Consider the following 16,660-nt stretch of genomic DNA (forward strand, 5'->3'; position numbering starts at 1 on the left):
TTTATAATTTTTCTATATAGAAACTTATTTTTCAGTTTTGAATTATTACAACAATAATATTATATATATAATAGTTATTCAAATTGAATTTTGAAGTATTATTTTTAAAACCTTTTGTTTTTGTTTTTTTTTCTTTTATTATACAAACAAATTATTGTAATTTAATAAAAAATTATATTTTATATTTTTCCTTATTTTATTATATTTTTATTATTATATATATATATATATATATATATATATATATTAGATATAGTACATTTTATATTTTATTTACATCCTGAATGCAGTGCATTGGTAGTATGTTTTTGATAAAAAAAACAATATTTCATTTATAATTATATTATAGTTTTCCAGAAATATATAGATTTTTGTTTATATAGATATATATAAAATTGAAATTTGATTCATAGACTCATGTGTAAAAAAGGATAATTATCAAAAAGTTCTGGTATATATGTATATATATATGTATATATATATACATACTATAGAAATATTATTAAATTTTTATTTCTAAGATATTAATTTAATGATTTGATGATATTTAAAATACCAATATTATTAATTATAATATTGCATAAACATAATAGAATTAAAAATTTATTAAATCAATTAATTTCATATTTAACTAATATCAATTATTAAAATAAATCTAGAAAATACAAATTTTGTTATTATCGTGTCTGTTCTAAATGTGACGTGGTTTATGGTATATAAAGGCGTGCATTGTAATTTTGACATAAATTGCCGAAATATGAAATAGTAAGTGGGTTGTTAAAATGTTTGGTAAAATATTATTGTTATATATAGTACGATAAAAGAAATATGATTTAATTACTGTAACATTTTCTGCAATTATATTAATTTTGTAAGAAGGTAAATTGATGTCATATAACATATTTATTATGATAATATAATACTAATTTTATATATGTATCACAATACTACTTTCACAATACTAATAAAATAGTATATGTAATTTATAATTAATAATAATTATGCATATAATATAATTTTGTATGAAAAAGATTATAAATTATGTATAGTTATTTATGTGATTTCATTAGTTTTTATATTGTTAATTAATAAAAAATTATCTATATTATAATTCAATTTATTAAATACTTATTTAATAATATAAATTAAATATAATTTTATATAAATATAGCATATATTTACAATGACAACACCTATGTGTGAAGATGGTGGAACTTTACGAGAATGGGCACCTCTTGCTCTGCTTCTTCAACAAATACCTGCTAAAATTCAAACTGGACTTTTTACACATAATATTAACTTTACTTGTATTGATGCAGTGCCTGAATTTATAGCTATTGGAACTAATTATGGATTAGTATATTGGTTTGATAGAGAAAAGCAAGATTTACAAAGACTTCGATGTGAGGTAACATACGTAATATTCTTAATTAATTAATTAATTAATTAAGATTTTATATTTAAGATATTTTTGTTTTTATAGAATGTTAATTCAAAAATTACATGTATCCAAGTAATATCAACTGTGGACTATATGGTTGCTGCTGGTAATGAACATGGAGTGGTAACTGTATTTCAAATACCTAAAAATCCTCCAGATTCATTACCAGATAGTTTGAAACCAAAACAAAAGAAACAAGTAGAAAGATATAGCATAAGTGGTTTACATAATAGTGCTGTAACAACAGTTGAATGGTCTAAGAATGGCATGAAATTATTTAGCGGAGATCAAGATGGTTTAGTTGTACTTACTGAAATTGATTTTTATATGGTATGTAATACATGTAAAATAATGTAATTTTGTTTATCATTTTTTATATCTTTCTCTTATAAATATTTTATAGCATTTATCAAAATCATCAGAATTGTTAAATGAAAAATATACAGTAGTACAGTTAAGTTATCAACAAGGTTTATTACTAGTTTCTACAACATTACGTACAATATTGGTAAATAGAAATGAGAATGGAAAAGTAACACAAGTTGGTCAGAAAGAACGTAAAACGTTAGTAAAAAAAGATTTAATTAATATAAGATATTTAATAAATTATTATTATTATTATAAATAAAAAAAATAAATAATACATATATTTTAGATTGGGTAAATTAGGTGCTGTATTTGGTTGTAAACAAAATTATGTACAAGATTTAATAATATATGCAAGTAGACCTGGATTACGTCTATGGCAAGCTGATAAAACTGGGACTGTCCTAAAAACACTTATTTTTAAGGATGCTGTTCGATCTGGACATACAGAAGTAGAACTTTTAAATCCAGCACCAGAAAGTTGTAAAAAAAATCGTGGTGAACCTACATTCGGTGTTATTTTACCTTTTTGTGATGATTTATTAGTTACATATAGTGATGATATTATATATGTAGTAAATCCACAAACTATTGCTATAACATCTATTGTCACAGACTTACGTCGTGTTACTGATGTTGCTTGTACTAAAGATGAAATATTTATATTAGAAGGAGAAAGAAATATAATACGTATTGCATATTATCCTGAAACTAATATGTTTTCATCAGGTAGATTTAAATATTTCTTTAATATATTATTAAAATTTTAAAAATTAATTTTTATTTTTAGAAGTAAAAGATACATTAGATTCATTATCATCATTTGCTGAAATTAGTAAACCAGTTACAAATGGTATATTAGAATTGACTTCAAAATTAATGGAAAGCACAATAGTGCCTGCAATTCCTTTTCACAAAATTAATCCGACTAATATCATTCAATCTGTGGGGTAAAGTATTTAAATAAAAAAAAAAAAATGAATTTATTTTGTATTAATAAATAACATTTAAATTATATATCTAAAATTACTATTTTTTAGAATTGTACCAATGGTTACTGTTGGTACTGATATAACTTCAGTTACAAATGCAGAAGAAGCTATTGAAATACCAGCAATATCGATTAATTTAAATTCTTCATTAATAACAGACAGTAATAAAATAACAGAATATAATGATGTTTCTAAAAGAAAAAGTGAACAAAATGAAAAACACAATGATAGAAGGCAAATATTCCAAAAAATTAGTCAACAAGAATTTGAAGATGTTGTATTTACTCCAGAAAGAAAAATTAAAAAATCACGTAATAGATTAATAAATGGAAATGGAAATTGTTCATCTTTATCTGATATTGATTGTGATTTGTCTGCTTTCAAAGACAAAGTAAATGCTAATGATGCAAAGATGACACATTCTTCTTTATTAACACTTAATGTTGATGACGAGTTCATATTAAAAACTGAAAGAAATCTTGAATCAATTCAACGTGATGTAGAAAATAAAGAAAAACTTTTAGCTGATGTTTTGGATTTTGATTTATCAAAATATATGAGCAGCAGTCAAATTACTACTACTAATTCTAATATATCTCAATCAATTGATACAATTACATATATAGATTGTAAAATACATTCCAATAATTCTATCACAGAAGAAAAAAATGTGCAAAACGAATATAATGAGCATAGTGATCATACAGAAACTGAATCTGGAGATGAAGATGTCAGTTATCGTACTGAATTAAAAAAGTTAGAAGATTTAGGTGAATGTAGAAAAAAGCTTCTACAAGATAAATTAAATGAACCCTTACAACAAAGTAATTATGTTGATGGAAGAAAAATGTTACATTCAACAGGTATGGATAAACATGAATTAGAAATTTAATTCTATAGCAAGAATAATAAAATTATTCTTGAAAAACATTTATTTCTAGTTGTACCAAATGAGTTTATAATATCAACTACACTTGAGGAAGAAGATTGGGTTTTAGTTAAAAGTGATGTACCTCCAATTGCAATGTAGAATTCAATTGAAAAGAAACTAATTTGTTATAGATATTACTTCAATTTTTATGCATAATTTTTTATGTTTTATGCAGATGTACTTTCGATTTACTTTTGCACATCTAACTGAATTGTTTTATAATTAGAATAAAAATAATCATATCTGTGCATTTTTATATACAAAATTTAAACTTTAAATAGATAATATTTCTCTAGTCTTATTTTAGAGTAATTTATTTTGTTTTAATTTTAAGCAAAAAATTAAAAAATGTTCAATGAATATTAAATGTACATTTGAGTGATACATACATATTTTATTGGGTATTTATTTATGAAAATTTTTTAAAAATATTATAAATGAATTTGTAACAAAAAAATTATAAAATCAATTTTTTTAATAATTTATTATTATTGTTTTGTGCATGTATATATTATTATACATTGAAAAATAATATGTGAATATATTTTTATGTGCAATAATTAATGTCATTTACAACATTCCATTTAAAATTTTTATGAAAGGCAATAAAATTACTAGTTGCATTATTTGACAATATATTATATTGATCATATTCAAACATAATGCTAATAGAAATTGTTGCAGATATGTTATATTAATTTATAAAATGTAACAATATTTAAGAGTTATCTTTTAAACTCATTTGCAAATACATATATGAACATTGTAAGTACTTAATATTTAAAATAAAAATATTTTCCAAATGATATTTAAAGTTTTATTAACAAAAAATAATGATCATTTAATAATATGTAATCTTATTAAAAAAAATTTTTATTTATAAAGAAAATTTTTTTTTTATATATAATAAAATATTTTTTTTATATATAATATAATATTTTTTTTATATATAATAAAAATTGCTCTTATTTATGGTTTAATATAAGAAAAAACAAATCTTTCTAATAGGAATAAATAGATATGGAATAATTTATTGTTTAATGACATACACATTGTTCATAAATTACTCTATATGAGTACTTTAACTTTGCTCATTTTACTGAATGTTATAAAAAGTAATCACAATGTTTCAGCAATAATATCAGAATATTTTTTTATTTTACTAGCAACACTCATATCTATATATTTATCACCTATTGATATAATCATACCTCCCATAATGGAAGGATCAACTTTTGCAGTAAGCATAATAGATTGACCTTTACTTAAAAATCCTTTTAAAGCTGTTTGAAGCTTAGATGTCATTTCAGCATCAAGAGGTTTTGCAGTTACTACTTCACAAGGAACTTCACCTCTAGTAGCAGCCATTAATAATTTAAATGTATTAATTACATTGTTAATTTGTGAAAGTCGACCATTTTCTGCTAATAAAGCTAATAAATTTATTGTTTCACTTTTCAGACTAATTTTTCCTCCAATTGATTTAAGTCCTTCTACTTTCTCTTTTCTTTTTATTGCTGGATTTTTCACAAATTCATTCAATTTTTTATCTTGTTTCATGAGATCCTGACAAATAAAAATTTTTATCAATAATTTTAATTGAAATTAAATATAGTATTTATTATACATACTTGAAATTTAAGAAGATCTTTTTCAATATTATTTAATGTTTTTTGTTTTGAACCTGCTGAATAAAGTGCTGTAGCATATCGTCCTCCTATGCCAAATACTTGAATCGGAGGCTAAAAAAAATCAATAAAATAGCATTTTTCATTATTAAAAACGAAATTAACAAATAATATTCCAAAAAAATCTCTGAAAATAATTATAATTTATTAAATATGTATTTTTTACATACATATATTTCTTTTGTAGTTACATAATTTTATAATTTTTTAAAAAAATACCTTAACCAATTGTTGAGCAGCAGTACTATTAAAAAATGACCGCACCTAATAAATAATAATATAATACAATATAAGTTTTTTTTTATTAATTTGATATATATAATATTTTTTAAATTCAATGTTTTCATTCAATAATTGAACTATACAGTTTATTTTATTATCAGTATTTTATATCAGTTTATTTTATTATCAATTCATTTACATTTCTTTTAAATTTTAAGACTCATAATTAAATTATGTGTTATATTACTTACAATTATTTTACTGAAAGACATTGTCATATATTTCCAAGAGCACGATATTAAAATCCGAAAACGATAAATGAAATACTACAAGTCCACCATTATATAACATGACTATTTCACAGATGTAAGGTAAGTATATATATTTTTCATTTTAATAGCGACATCTCTAGAGGGAGCAATTTGTAAATTTTAAGATTTTATTTATAATAATTAATGTGAAATTGTACGTATAATTTATTATTATATTTACAAATTATTAACAAATGAATTATTAATCGTAATTTTAATCATGATTTCAGATTTATTTTTATGCATGCTTTAAGTTTTGATCATCATTTTATAAATGCGCGCCATATATTTTCTTACAAGAGGGCAATAGTATATTATACTTTGAGAAATAAGTGTAAACCAATTTAAATGAAAATTCGGTAAATATATATATATAGATCAAAACTGCTTACACAATTAAATTTATTGATTTCAATATTTTTATGTTATATTTTAAATGAGTAAGTAACAAGTTATATTAAATATTTGTTTTATTTTTCTCATATTTATATATATATGTATCTATAAATATTAATTGGAGGATTTTTCTTTCTGTCAAAATTAAACAAATCTTTAATTTCTAATGATTTACTTATTTATTTTCCACATATGATATAATGTACAATGAAATTATTTATCGATAAAGAAATTAAATGAAAAATTTAGTTTCTTTGCACCGCCAAATAAAAAAAATTTTCAAAGATTCATTAAATAGATAATATTTTTATGAATAATTACATTAATAATATGAATATTAATATTTAATTTTCCATATAATTTTTTATAGCATCATGAATTTTAGTTTTTTTTTTTCACATATGTTCTAATTCAATATTCTATTCATATATTTAAATATTTAATTATTTTCAAGAGCGATTATAGTATTTTATATAAATATTTTTTTTTCATAATATTTAAACAAATAATAAAATATTTCATTAGCAATATATAAACCATATACATAAAGATTTTACATAAAGATATACATATATATACATGTGTGTATTTTTAATATTTATATATATAATATAATAATATATTTAACATTAAAATAAATCGCATATAGAATCGTATCGCCAATTTGCTAAAATGATAAATAAATGAAATATTTTATTATATTAATTTATAAATAACAATTTTATCTTATAATGATAATGAAAAATACAAGATTTTTAACAATAGAGTATTTTTTAAAAGTTTAATACGATTAAATTTTTAAAGTAGTAGAAATATTTTTAATTACATCACTTTCATTGCATACAAATGATACGTTGGTCCACTATTGAAATAATCAACGTCCAATTCAATTGGCATTTATTTCCCTATTATCCGATGTGATATAGTTTTTTATATCGATCAGCGATAAATTTGAGCTCGTTCATCACAGTTCGGATTTTGAATAATAATTATAAATGATAACGAATATAAATGATAACACCACATCTATAATGATTGTTTTTACATTGACTTTTCTTTTTTTAGATATTAAATATCATTCCATGGTTATTGGTGCTGATCGAAGACAAGAACAAGAGGGAATGTAATAAAATTCATTAAGAAATCGATTTTAATCGTTTTACGATTACCGATGTGAGACAAATTGCATTGTAAGTTTAAGTTATATTTCTTACTATTATTTAAACAATTTCGCAATAAATTAAATTCCTTTATAAAAATATGTTTATTGAATATTTTTCTATATTAAGAAGTTTGTACTTATTATTAAATGGTTTGTACTATTAACTAAATAAAATCTCAGTATTAGGTTTTTTAGGTTTCTCATCTAATCGACTAATTATAAGAATGTTTCGTTTCATGATTGTAAAACACAATGAGAATTTATTTATGACTTAAAATTTAAAACAAAAAATCTAACAGAAAGAAATTAATAATCTTTCGCAAAAAGATTTTTTGTAAAGAAATTTGGCGGGCAAATATGTTTAATAATTAAACATAATTTGTTCTTGCTGCGCAACAAAAAAGATTCAAAGCTCCGCAAAAGTAGGACGATTGTCTGGTAGTTCTAGTAGGTCTATTATGAGTTTGGTTCCATCGTTGTATCCGTCTACCGTTGGTACGATTACTCCAACTTCCCACATTTTGTAAAGCCGTGTACTTTTCTGCAAATGAAATTCAAAAAAAATGTTCTTAGTTAGGTAAGCTTTATAAGCCAAATATACAGCCAAGTTAATGGCATTTCAACCAAGAAATTAATGAAAGAAAAAGTAAAAAGAGATGATATTATTCAGTGGAAGCTTAAGTCAATATACGCTTCTAATTTAAGAAATTCTCCATAAACTTTTTTTCGATTAAAACAAATAGTATTAATAATGGATAATTTCTTTACATAATCTAACAAAAGATTTTTTTTTACGACTCTATTAAAACTTTTCTTTACCTATTTGATCGTTGTATATCGATTTTTATAATATATGACTTTCATGAATAGCACGAATCGATAATAATAATCGATACGGCATGTTTTTCTATTCGTAATTTTCAAAAAAATTTTTTTTCACTATTTTATCTCAAAATATATTATTTTTAATGGGAAAAATATATAAGAAATGTTATACTTTTATATCCTGAAAATTTATTTCACAATTATATGAAATAAAGACATAAAAAAAAGATTTATCAAAACGAAATGTAATATGAGCTTCTTACATGAAACATATATTATTAATATTATTATTAATTTAATAATTTTACATAATATAAAATAATACGGAAAACACAAATTCATGATGTTTCAATGAAAAGGCTTTAATTCCTCGGTTTCCTACGATAAATAATAAATTGCGTTGTATATCTGTTCGTTGAGATTTGAGATCCCATTTGATCTTTTACATTATCACGATAAAATCACGAGTGACATCTCTATCATTGGCGATAAAAGAATGTTCCACGAATTTAAAAAAGTTTAGTTTGGTTTTTTCCGGTTGTAACTTAAATTAATTTATCAACGAATTCATCATAATTTTTCATTACATAATTTTGTAATGAAATATTTTATATTACCACATCAATATTTTTTATTTTATTTTTACTATACTATACATATTTTTTCCAAATACCTAGTCGCAATATGAATATGAAAATGAATTCCACTCGTCCTTGATCTCAAGAATTGCATTTCACAGTTGACGTTACGTGTACATATTAATTTTATTGCAACAAAGAGAAGATTTGGGAAGAAAAATTGAATAAAGAACGATTAGTCCACGGCAAGATTTGCGCAATCGAGATTCTTTTGCAAATCGTGGTTCCTGAATTGCTTTATCGGTTCGTGATCGGACATATTTCCCTCTTTATCTTTGATTTTCCCACCCTTTTTCCGCGCCCAGCGGATTCTCGTTTCCTCTCGTGGAGAACGCAGGAACGGTTTCCATCTATCCTTGACCCGAGCTCTGTTTAATGTTAAATATTCGCGTACCTTTCATGTATTTTCGCGTTAATGCATTTGTTTATATGTTTCGGTACATCACATTGATCAGATTCCCAAAATGATCGAACGTCTTTCGAGGATTATTAAAAATATTGCCATTTTTATTTCGACAACATCTTCCTCGTTGTATATAAGTATTACAAATAAGTAAATATATTCTCGGCTCGGGAATAAACCGTGCATCTCTTTTTATTCGCGCTTCGCTTCCTTTCAGCTCGTTCCTCTCTCGTCGTTTCGCACCGTTTCCCCGACGAATTCTCTCGACACGCCATGTGCACACCGCTACTCGAAATCCTTTCTCGAAATTCTACCTACGAATACAACGATTTCACTCGTTTCTCTTATTTTCCCTTGGAGACAGCGGTGCGATCTTTCTCGAGCGTGAATTTCCCGTTCGTAACACACGGCGAAGGAAATCCGTGTTTCGAATCGACCTTGACCTCTTTCTCGTTCAATGTCAAATATCCTATGTCTCTCCCTCTCTCTCTCTCTCTGTATCCTTATTCCCCTGATAAGCAAGCGAAGTTTCGAATTGACGTTTAGGGGATCGAGGATCGTGGTACACGTGGTGATTTTCGTGCTATCTTTCTCCCTCCTCCTCTTCCTCGATGGGGACATGGCATCCGAATTCGCTTATTATATCGATAGATAATTAAGGTCGCCGTGTACTAAGCGAGCTGAGAAGTGAACCACCGCCTGATAACTCTAGTAGCGAGCTCTATCCTGTTGGAAGGTAATACGTTTGTTCCTTGTATAGAATCAATGGAAGCTGGCGAGCGCGACGAGGTAAGACGCAGTGAAAGAGACGAATAGAGAGAAAAGGGAGAATTGTTCTCCTTTGAAATCCAGACCTTGGCCTCTGGAGTAACCCGATTAGAGACGGTTGAATAGATAGGTCGGGAGAGAGTAGTAGAATAGGAAGAAAGATGGCCAGAGAAAGAAAGGTCAACGAAGCAAGGGGAAATATATGTATATCGGAGTGGCAAATAGAATAATCAAGAGTTTTAGTAGAAACCGAATTGGATTAACCATTGTGGAAAATTTATGTTTCGAGGAAAATCGAGTACGATACGAGAGTGGCTCAATTTTCTACCGTTTATACGAAAATTTAATTTCTCCAATTGAGAAATCCTACTCGAGGTGGCAGGAACTTTTACACAGACGATGTAAATTCGATCATTTTGTGAAAATCGAGTCAAAATATAGAGGACATCGAATGAGATCGTTGAGAAATAAAATTCTAAGAGGTAGACGATAGGAAATGATGGAAGGGATAGAAGAGAAAAGAATGACAGTACCTATATCGCCACTTGATTGAGGCATAAACTCTTGCAGTTCGTTGATCAGACCACGAATTTCTTCGGAATCTTTCTGGATACTGCACAATTCTTCCTCGTAGAAGTCTGGCGTGATTTGCTTACAGAGAACTATTTGTGAGATCACATTGCCGATGTTGGATGGGCCGGATCGAGTTTCTGAAACCAGAGACAGAAAGATTTATGCTGATCGTTATTATGAATATTATTGATTCCTTCAGAAAACTGAATATTCTCTAACGTATATACTTTCGATATTTTTAACTTAAATTTTTTTAGTTTTTTAGTTAGGATTTTCTAGCATTATTTAATGTAACAGGATTATTGTAAATGAATTTATAAGGCGGCAAGATTTTTCGTTAATTGAAATGTTTGATTCCTAAGATAAGATATTTATAGGAGGATTCTCAAAATTACCGTAATACTCCGTCATGTCCATCGGCACGATGCGGATGAGGTTCTTACTTTTGCAGAGCTCGCGCAGAAACAATTGCGCGACATAAAAGAGAAGCATCAAATTTGGACTGTCTACAGGGATTCCGATATCCGTAGTTCTGAAAGCAAAACCCATTCCCAGACCTATTACTTTTTTATCATCGAAGTTTTCTCGTTAGGCATTTCGTCGTCTACTTTTTTCCTTCTTTAATTATTACACTTTCTTCTTCCTTTTATTCCTTCGTCTCTCCACCTTTCCTGCCAATAATTTCGCCATCATTCGTTCTACATTCCATGTCGAGCTAATTACTCCTCTTACCAAATCGCGATTATCGACATTTATAAAAATTTGAAACACGATAAAATTCAACAAAACGTAGAATTTCGAATAAGATCCAATTTTGATTTATTTCGAATTATTTTATCACGATTCAAGTTAAATTTGTTACAAAGAACTTAAAGGTAAAGACTTACCTTAAGACCCCTTTTTATTACCTCGAATATAAAACGTTTATATCGTTCTCGTAAATGCGTCGTGAAAACGAGTGATTCATTTTGTAACGAGGCTGTTTTGTGTCGGTTTGCGGCCAAATGAGGAATTTCCCCTTCCCTTTCTCCCTTTTTTTTCATCGTAGAAAGGAAAGACGAAACGCGAGATCGTAGAATCATAATGAAGTGCGTCGGCGTCACGCGTAAAGCAAACCATGAAGGTTTAACCAAGTTGACGAAGAGGAAAAGTTTTCTGGCTTTTTTTTTAATTTTATAATCGTCACGTTGGAGGCCAGAGAGCTCGAACGACAATACTTTGGCTTTGTGAAAAGTTTCTTGCGTGACACTTTCGTTTATACTATTTTTATAAATAATGCATACAAACACACACACATACACACACACACACACACACAATGATAAAATTTCAAAAGTAATTAAAATTAAATAAAAAGTAATTATACACACGGATAAAATATTTTGTTATTACGATATTTATGAAGTTTCATAGAAATCGTAATAGCCTTTTACGATATTTTTTTTTTTTTTTTCAGCTTTGTAAATGGTTTCCTCGTGTTTCTTGGCTAACTTCTACTCGAGACCCATAATTTTAAGTATCGCAAAAATCTAATAAATCAGGCGAAGGAGGGAAATAATTTCTTTTTCTCCAATGGCTGATCATTTGTACGTATTATAGGTATTATACTTCGAGTTAGAGCTGTCTTGCACGCGGTTTATACTACTTATCGCTCAATTCCAGCGATTTTACGCGGAAACTTTCTCGTATTCAAGAATTATAGCGAATATGAATGAATGAATTTATCAGAATGAATTTGATATTTGTTATATATCTTTGTCGCTGTTCCATCAAAAAGCAAAAACAATCTTCAATTCGTCAGAATTTTCGAAAAAAGAATTGACAAATGATACGTAATTTAGATTGGAATATATTTATTATACAGGATATTAAATTATTTAAGATTGAATTTAATTTATGCAGAATTTGTGACCTGTTTTTATTGTTGGTATTAAAATAGATTTTTACGTAAGCATTTGAATGGAAAATTGTTCATCAAAGAGGTGAATGAAATCGGGAAAAGAATGGTATCCACGAATCATATCCACGTATAACAATTTTCATAAAAGAAAAAAGAAAAAAAATAAAGAAAGATAAATGTTTCTGTGCTGTCGCGTTTCGTGTAATCGATACAAAAGTCGCGTGATTTTGCAAGATATGTTGCACGAGATCCTCTATTACGACGCACGTATTGGAAAAGTTGTTCGCATGATCAAACATTCAGGATATTCCTAAGCGTTTCCTCGTACATTAATGTTTTTGTAATAAAGATATCGAATAGGGGTGATTTTTATTTAATCGTATTATACATATTTTTCCTCTTTTCTTTTTTCAAATCTTTACATAAGTTTATTCAATATTTCGATAATTATATACGTTTAATTTTCATGGAATGATTGTATAAGCAACATTTAAATCACAATTAGAGTGTGTTTGACGTTTAAAACGTAACAGAAATTATGCAACGATGTGTTGGAAACAGAAAGAGAGAGAGAGAGAGAAAGAGAGAGAGAGAAGCGTCTTGTATATTTACACGCAGGATTGCACCGTAATTAAATAATTATATAATGAATAACATGCAAAAATAAACGAATATGTAATATGTATAATTTGAAGATGAGAGATTTGATCTAAATAAAAATAATTCATTACGAGAAAATGATTTTCGTATAATTAACAATTCGTCAATAATCGAGTTTTTATTTATTATTAAAAAATTTATTTATTGAAAAAGCAGATCAGGATAAATCTTTTTCAAACACTGGAAATTTTGTAAAAAAAATAGAAAATTAGGAAATTCCAACTGATTTATCTATCTGATTATGATATAAGATAGTAATTAATAAGAAAGTAGAAGAGGAAGAAATTCATGAAACATTTAACTTTTCATTAAAACAGGCAAACTCATGGAAAAAAATTCAAAGGTGACGTCTAAGAATCTTTAAAGAGTGGTCGATGGTCGACGGTCATCGTTCGTTTTTCTCCTTTACCTTTTTTTCTTAGAAAAACCAATTCCGTAGAATCGATAACATTCTTTGCGGCACACTTCAAAGTAATAGAAACTCTCGTGATGCTATTATTTCTCTCTTTCCTTTATCTGATCCTGGTGGTATTTCTCTATGATGCGCTGTTTGATAACGAAAGGACTAGGTGTAACAATAATTAACTAATAATAACTTCTTCTACCCTTACCGTTACGAAATTAAAAACGTGATAAGATTACGTAATTGCAATTGCGCAAATGCGAACGATTTGATTTCGAAAAAATGGTTCAATATCGTTTTGTTAAAAGATGTAATTTTGGCGAAGAAAGTTGGCGACGATAAGTTTGATAAATTCTATTCCGGCGGGATATGTAGGGGCAAGTAACTTTTATTTAAAGATTTTCTTGGAAACGATGCATTTCCAAGTATCGTCGTAGAAAATCTTTGATTATCTCGCATCAGGAAACTAACAACATATATGTTCACGATCGTTGGCTGGCTGGCTGGCTTCTATCATAGCAATCTATTTATCGTGTTAATTGGAATCCCATTAACCGGAAGCAATTCGAGTTCGCTCTGCGCGATGTCTTCGTTTAATGGTTGATTCCAAGTAATTGACATAAACTGGTTAATCAATCGTTCGGTTTCCCCTTTCCCTTTTTTTATTTTCTTTTGACTTGTCAATTTCAATTTCTGGCCTCTCGCTAATTAGCAAGTTTAATGGCTCGTCGATACGGCGGTTCTTCCGTGAGAATTTTATACGATTTGAAATACCGTGTCAAGGACGGTGGAAAAATTTTTTTTCTTTTACACTTTGGAAAAGAAAGCGGGAAAAAGAAAAAGAGGAAAGGGAAAATCGTAGCAAAAGCTTGTGCTATACCTTCGTACTTGTGGCAGTATAAGCTGGGACGTGTGTCTACACGTTTCTACGCAATTTCGTCTCAATCTTCGAATTTTTTCTCGAAGTTCCGGACAGTCTCGTGGTTGACCGATGTTTATCAGCAAATCGCGGTATTGCGCCACTTGGCTGTTGATCTCTTGAATTTGCTGCGAAATAAAACGCGCTATTAACCCCGTTTCCCCGACGTTTAACGTTAAAGTAAGCGCACCGATCACGATGCGTAGAACGTGGTTCGATGTAGTCACAAAGCGGAAATTAAGCTTTCCAGGATCATAAACCGAGCAATTTGTTAAGCGACTCACGATTATTACACGATAAACGTAATAAAACGATTTACCGTTGGAACTGCTTTATACGAAATCAGTAATAAGTGTAATCAGTAAAGTGCAATTTATCCTCGTAAAAGGGAAATATATATTATTGGAATAATACACTTATCGAAATATTATCGAATCTAATCCAGTTAACTATACGCCGCAAATGCAATAATGAAGATATAACGTTAAATTACCGAAAGAACAGCCTTCTCCGTTTTCTCGCTCTTGTCATCTTGAGTTTGCATTTGAGATTGACTTCGGCTATGAGTATAGGTCTGAATGTTGCTGACCGACGGTATTGGCGATTCCGTCATTATTGCGCTTTAAGGAGCACCGTTTGATTGCCAACCGCCACAAGGCAATTAACAATATAGTTAAACGATAGTTTGCAAATGCTGCAACGCTTTATGCTACGTGACCATTAAAGGGACACCGAAAATACCAGTTTAATTTACACTTCCAACCATAATTAACACATGCGTTTTGTTTGTTCATTATTAATTCATGGATATGATTCGAAATGTGTTATCAGTTACAAGGAATTATCAGTCGCGAATATTATTAATATTTGGCGTTTATCAATATTTTGAGATAACGATATTCCTCCGAGCGAGGAAAATTAGTTTTATATCGATATGTAATTTCGTCAAGTTTCCCCTTTATTTTTTAACGTTTCTTTCATTCAACGTCGGTTTTGAGCAAACATCGATTCGAAAACGATCAGATATATGAACAACATTTTACACTAAACAATATTAATGCCATGATAAACTAGATCTTCCATGGAGAGAAAGAGAGAGAAATAGATAGATAGAGAGAGAAAGAGAGAGAGATCTTGTTAGTCTGAGAACATGGAGTGAACAGCATTCACGTGATCCATCTAGTTGAGATGCAACCGCACGAACAGCTGATTGAGAGTCGCGAACACGATGCTTCTCCGTGTATTCGGCCCGACTACGATTCGCTTTTGTCTTGTTTCCCACGTAAATGATCGAAAAGATATTACTTCAGGTCGGGCACACTCCACCATAACACGGATATATAACGAAACCGGTGGCAGTAGATCAAACGATTTACGAAGGAGTCCAACGACGATGATTAAATTACAATTTGCGACGAGGCATTTTGCGCCAATGAATCGACCGAAGCGTTCTCGATATGAATCTGGTAAAAGGTGAAGGTGCTGCTGCCGGTATTGGAATTCGTGTGATTCGTTCGATCTGATTCTTCCGTTCCCCTCGACGACGGATTCATCTTTTTCTCTTTATGGAAATTCACGTGAAACGGGACGACGCGTTCTCGTGAGAGGAAACGAGTGAGCCGCATGCGTTTCTTCTTGTCGAAAAAACGTTCGACATTCTCCGTGACATTGTTTATCGAGTTTGGTCGAACGATATGCGCGCCGTGCCAGCACACGCGACAAACTGAAACGTGGGTTTTGCTCTCGAGCTCTTTCACTGCCGCGATTCCCACTTTGAGGGCGCATGTCTGACTCGGTCTGTCATTCTACTACTCGCGTGTATTTATTCCTTTCTCTCTCTTTCCTTTATATACGCGTGTATATATATATATATATATACATATAGGTTGAATGTGTGTTACATGGAATTTCGGAACATTTGTAATATAGATAAAAACGAGTAAAATATTTACAACGTACGTACAATTATTTTAATATTCAATCACAGTTTAATAATCATCAATCTTTTTTATTCGGTTTTAATAATAATTAAAAATAAAATAAGTAAAATATTTACAACGTA

At 28.4% G+C, this 16,660-nt stretch overlaps 3 protein-coding genes across 4 annotated transcripts; 1 reads left to right on the top strand and 2 right to left on the bottom strand.

Moving 5' to 3' along the window:
• Nucleotides 1-505: 505 nt before the first annotated feature.
• On the top strand, nucleotides 506-4,544 carry LOC108002884 (WD repeat-containing protein CG11141). 2 transcript variants are annotated; one of them, XM_017064860.3, is made up of 8 exons: nucleotides 506-765; nucleotides 1,172-1,408; nucleotides 1,484-1,771; nucleotides 1,845-2,005; nucleotides 2,097-2,536; nucleotides 2,598-2,757; nucleotides 2,848-3,662; nucleotides 3,741-4,544. In XM_017064860.3, the coding sequence occupies exons 2-8, from the start codon at nucleotides 1,184-1,186 to the stop codon at nucleotides 3,827-3,829; spliced, it is 2,178 nt and encodes a 725-aa protein (XP_016920349.1). In that variant the 5' UTR covers nucleotides 506-765; nucleotides 1,172-1,183; the 3' UTR covers nucleotides 3,830-4,544. The 2 variants fall into 2 exon arrangements, with proteins under 2 accessions (XP_016920349.1, XP_016920348.1); XM_017064859.3 differs by having other exon boundaries at nucleotides 508-879.
• A 184-nt stretch (nucleotides 4,545-4,728) lies between these two features.
• LOC108002887 (ATP synthase subunit O, mitochondrial) lies at nucleotides 4,729-6,045 on the bottom strand. Its single transcript, XM_017064862.3, has 4 exons — nucleotides 5,892-6,045; nucleotides 5,638-5,682; nucleotides 5,362-5,472; nucleotides 4,729-5,296 (listed from the first exon to the last, which is right to left on the bottom strand). The coding sequence occupies exons 1-4, from the start codon at nucleotides 5,916-5,918 to the stop codon at nucleotides 4,850-4,852; spliced, it is 630 nt and encodes a 209-aa protein (XP_016920351.1). The 5' UTR covers nucleotides 5,919-6,045; the 3' UTR covers nucleotides 4,729-4,849.
• A 457-nt stretch (nucleotides 6,046-6,502) lies between these two features.
• LOC108002886 (regulator of G-protein signaling 7-binding protein-like) lies at nucleotides 6,503-16,327 on the bottom strand. Its single transcript, XM_017064861.3, has 5 exons — nucleotides 15,092-16,327; nucleotides 14,560-14,726; nucleotides 11,112-11,248; nucleotides 10,677-10,853; nucleotides 6,503-8,050 (listed from the first exon to the last, which is right to left on the bottom strand). Exons 1-5 carry the CDS (start codon nucleotides 15,209-15,211, stop codon nucleotides 7,878-7,880), a joined length of 774 nt encoding a protein of 257 aa, XP_016920350.1. The 5' UTR covers nucleotides 15,212-16,327; the 3' UTR covers nucleotides 6,503-7,877.
• Between the last annotated feature and the right edge of the window lie 333 nt (nucleotides 16,328-16,660).

The sequence above is a fragment of the Apis cerana genome, linkage group LG2 (assembly GCF_029169275.1).
Source record: "Apis cerana isolate GH-2021 linkage group LG2, AcerK_1.0, whole genome shotgun sequence".
In the NCBI taxonomy this organism is placed as follows: Eukaryota; Metazoa; Arthropoda; class Insecta; order Hymenoptera; family Apidae; genus Apis; species Apis cerana.

Bases quoted from the DNA above. Each gene is read 5' to 3' on its own strand.
- LOC108002884 (XM_017064860.3), top strand. From the start codon at position 1,184: ATGACAACACCTATGTGTGAAGATGGTGGAACTTTACGAGAATGGGCA. The intron at 2,537-2,597 runs GTAGATTTAAAT...TTTTATTTTTAG, and splicing joins AACTAATATGTTTTCATCAG to AAGTAAAAGATACATTAGAT. The intron at 3,663-3,740 runs GTATGGATAAAC...ATTTATTTCTAG, and splicing joins AAAAATGTTACATTCAACAG to TTGTACCAAATGAGTTTATA.
- LOC108002887 (XM_017064862.3), bottom strand. From the start codon at position 5,918: ATGACAATGTCTTTCAGTAAAATAATT. The intron at 5,683-5,891 runs GTAAGTAATATA...ATTATTTATTAG, and splicing joins TGTCTTTCAGTAAAATAATT to GTGCGGTCATTTTTTAATAG. The intron at 5,473-5,637 runs GTATTTTTTTAA...GATTTTTTTTAG, and splicing joins CTGCTCAACAATTGGTTAAG to CCTCCGATTCAAGTATTTGG.
- LOC108002886 (XM_017064861.3), bottom strand. From the start codon at position 15,211: ATGACGGAATCGCCAATACCGTCGGTCAGCAACATTCAGACCTATACT. The intron at 11,249-14,559 runs GTATAGCACAAG...TTTTGCTTTCAG, and splicing joins ATACTGCCACAAGTACGAAG to AACTACGGATATCGGAATCC. The intron at 8,051-10,676 runs GTACTGTCATTC...TTTCATTTGCAG, and splicing joins TCAATCAAGTGGCGATATAG to AAAAGTACACGGCTTTACAA.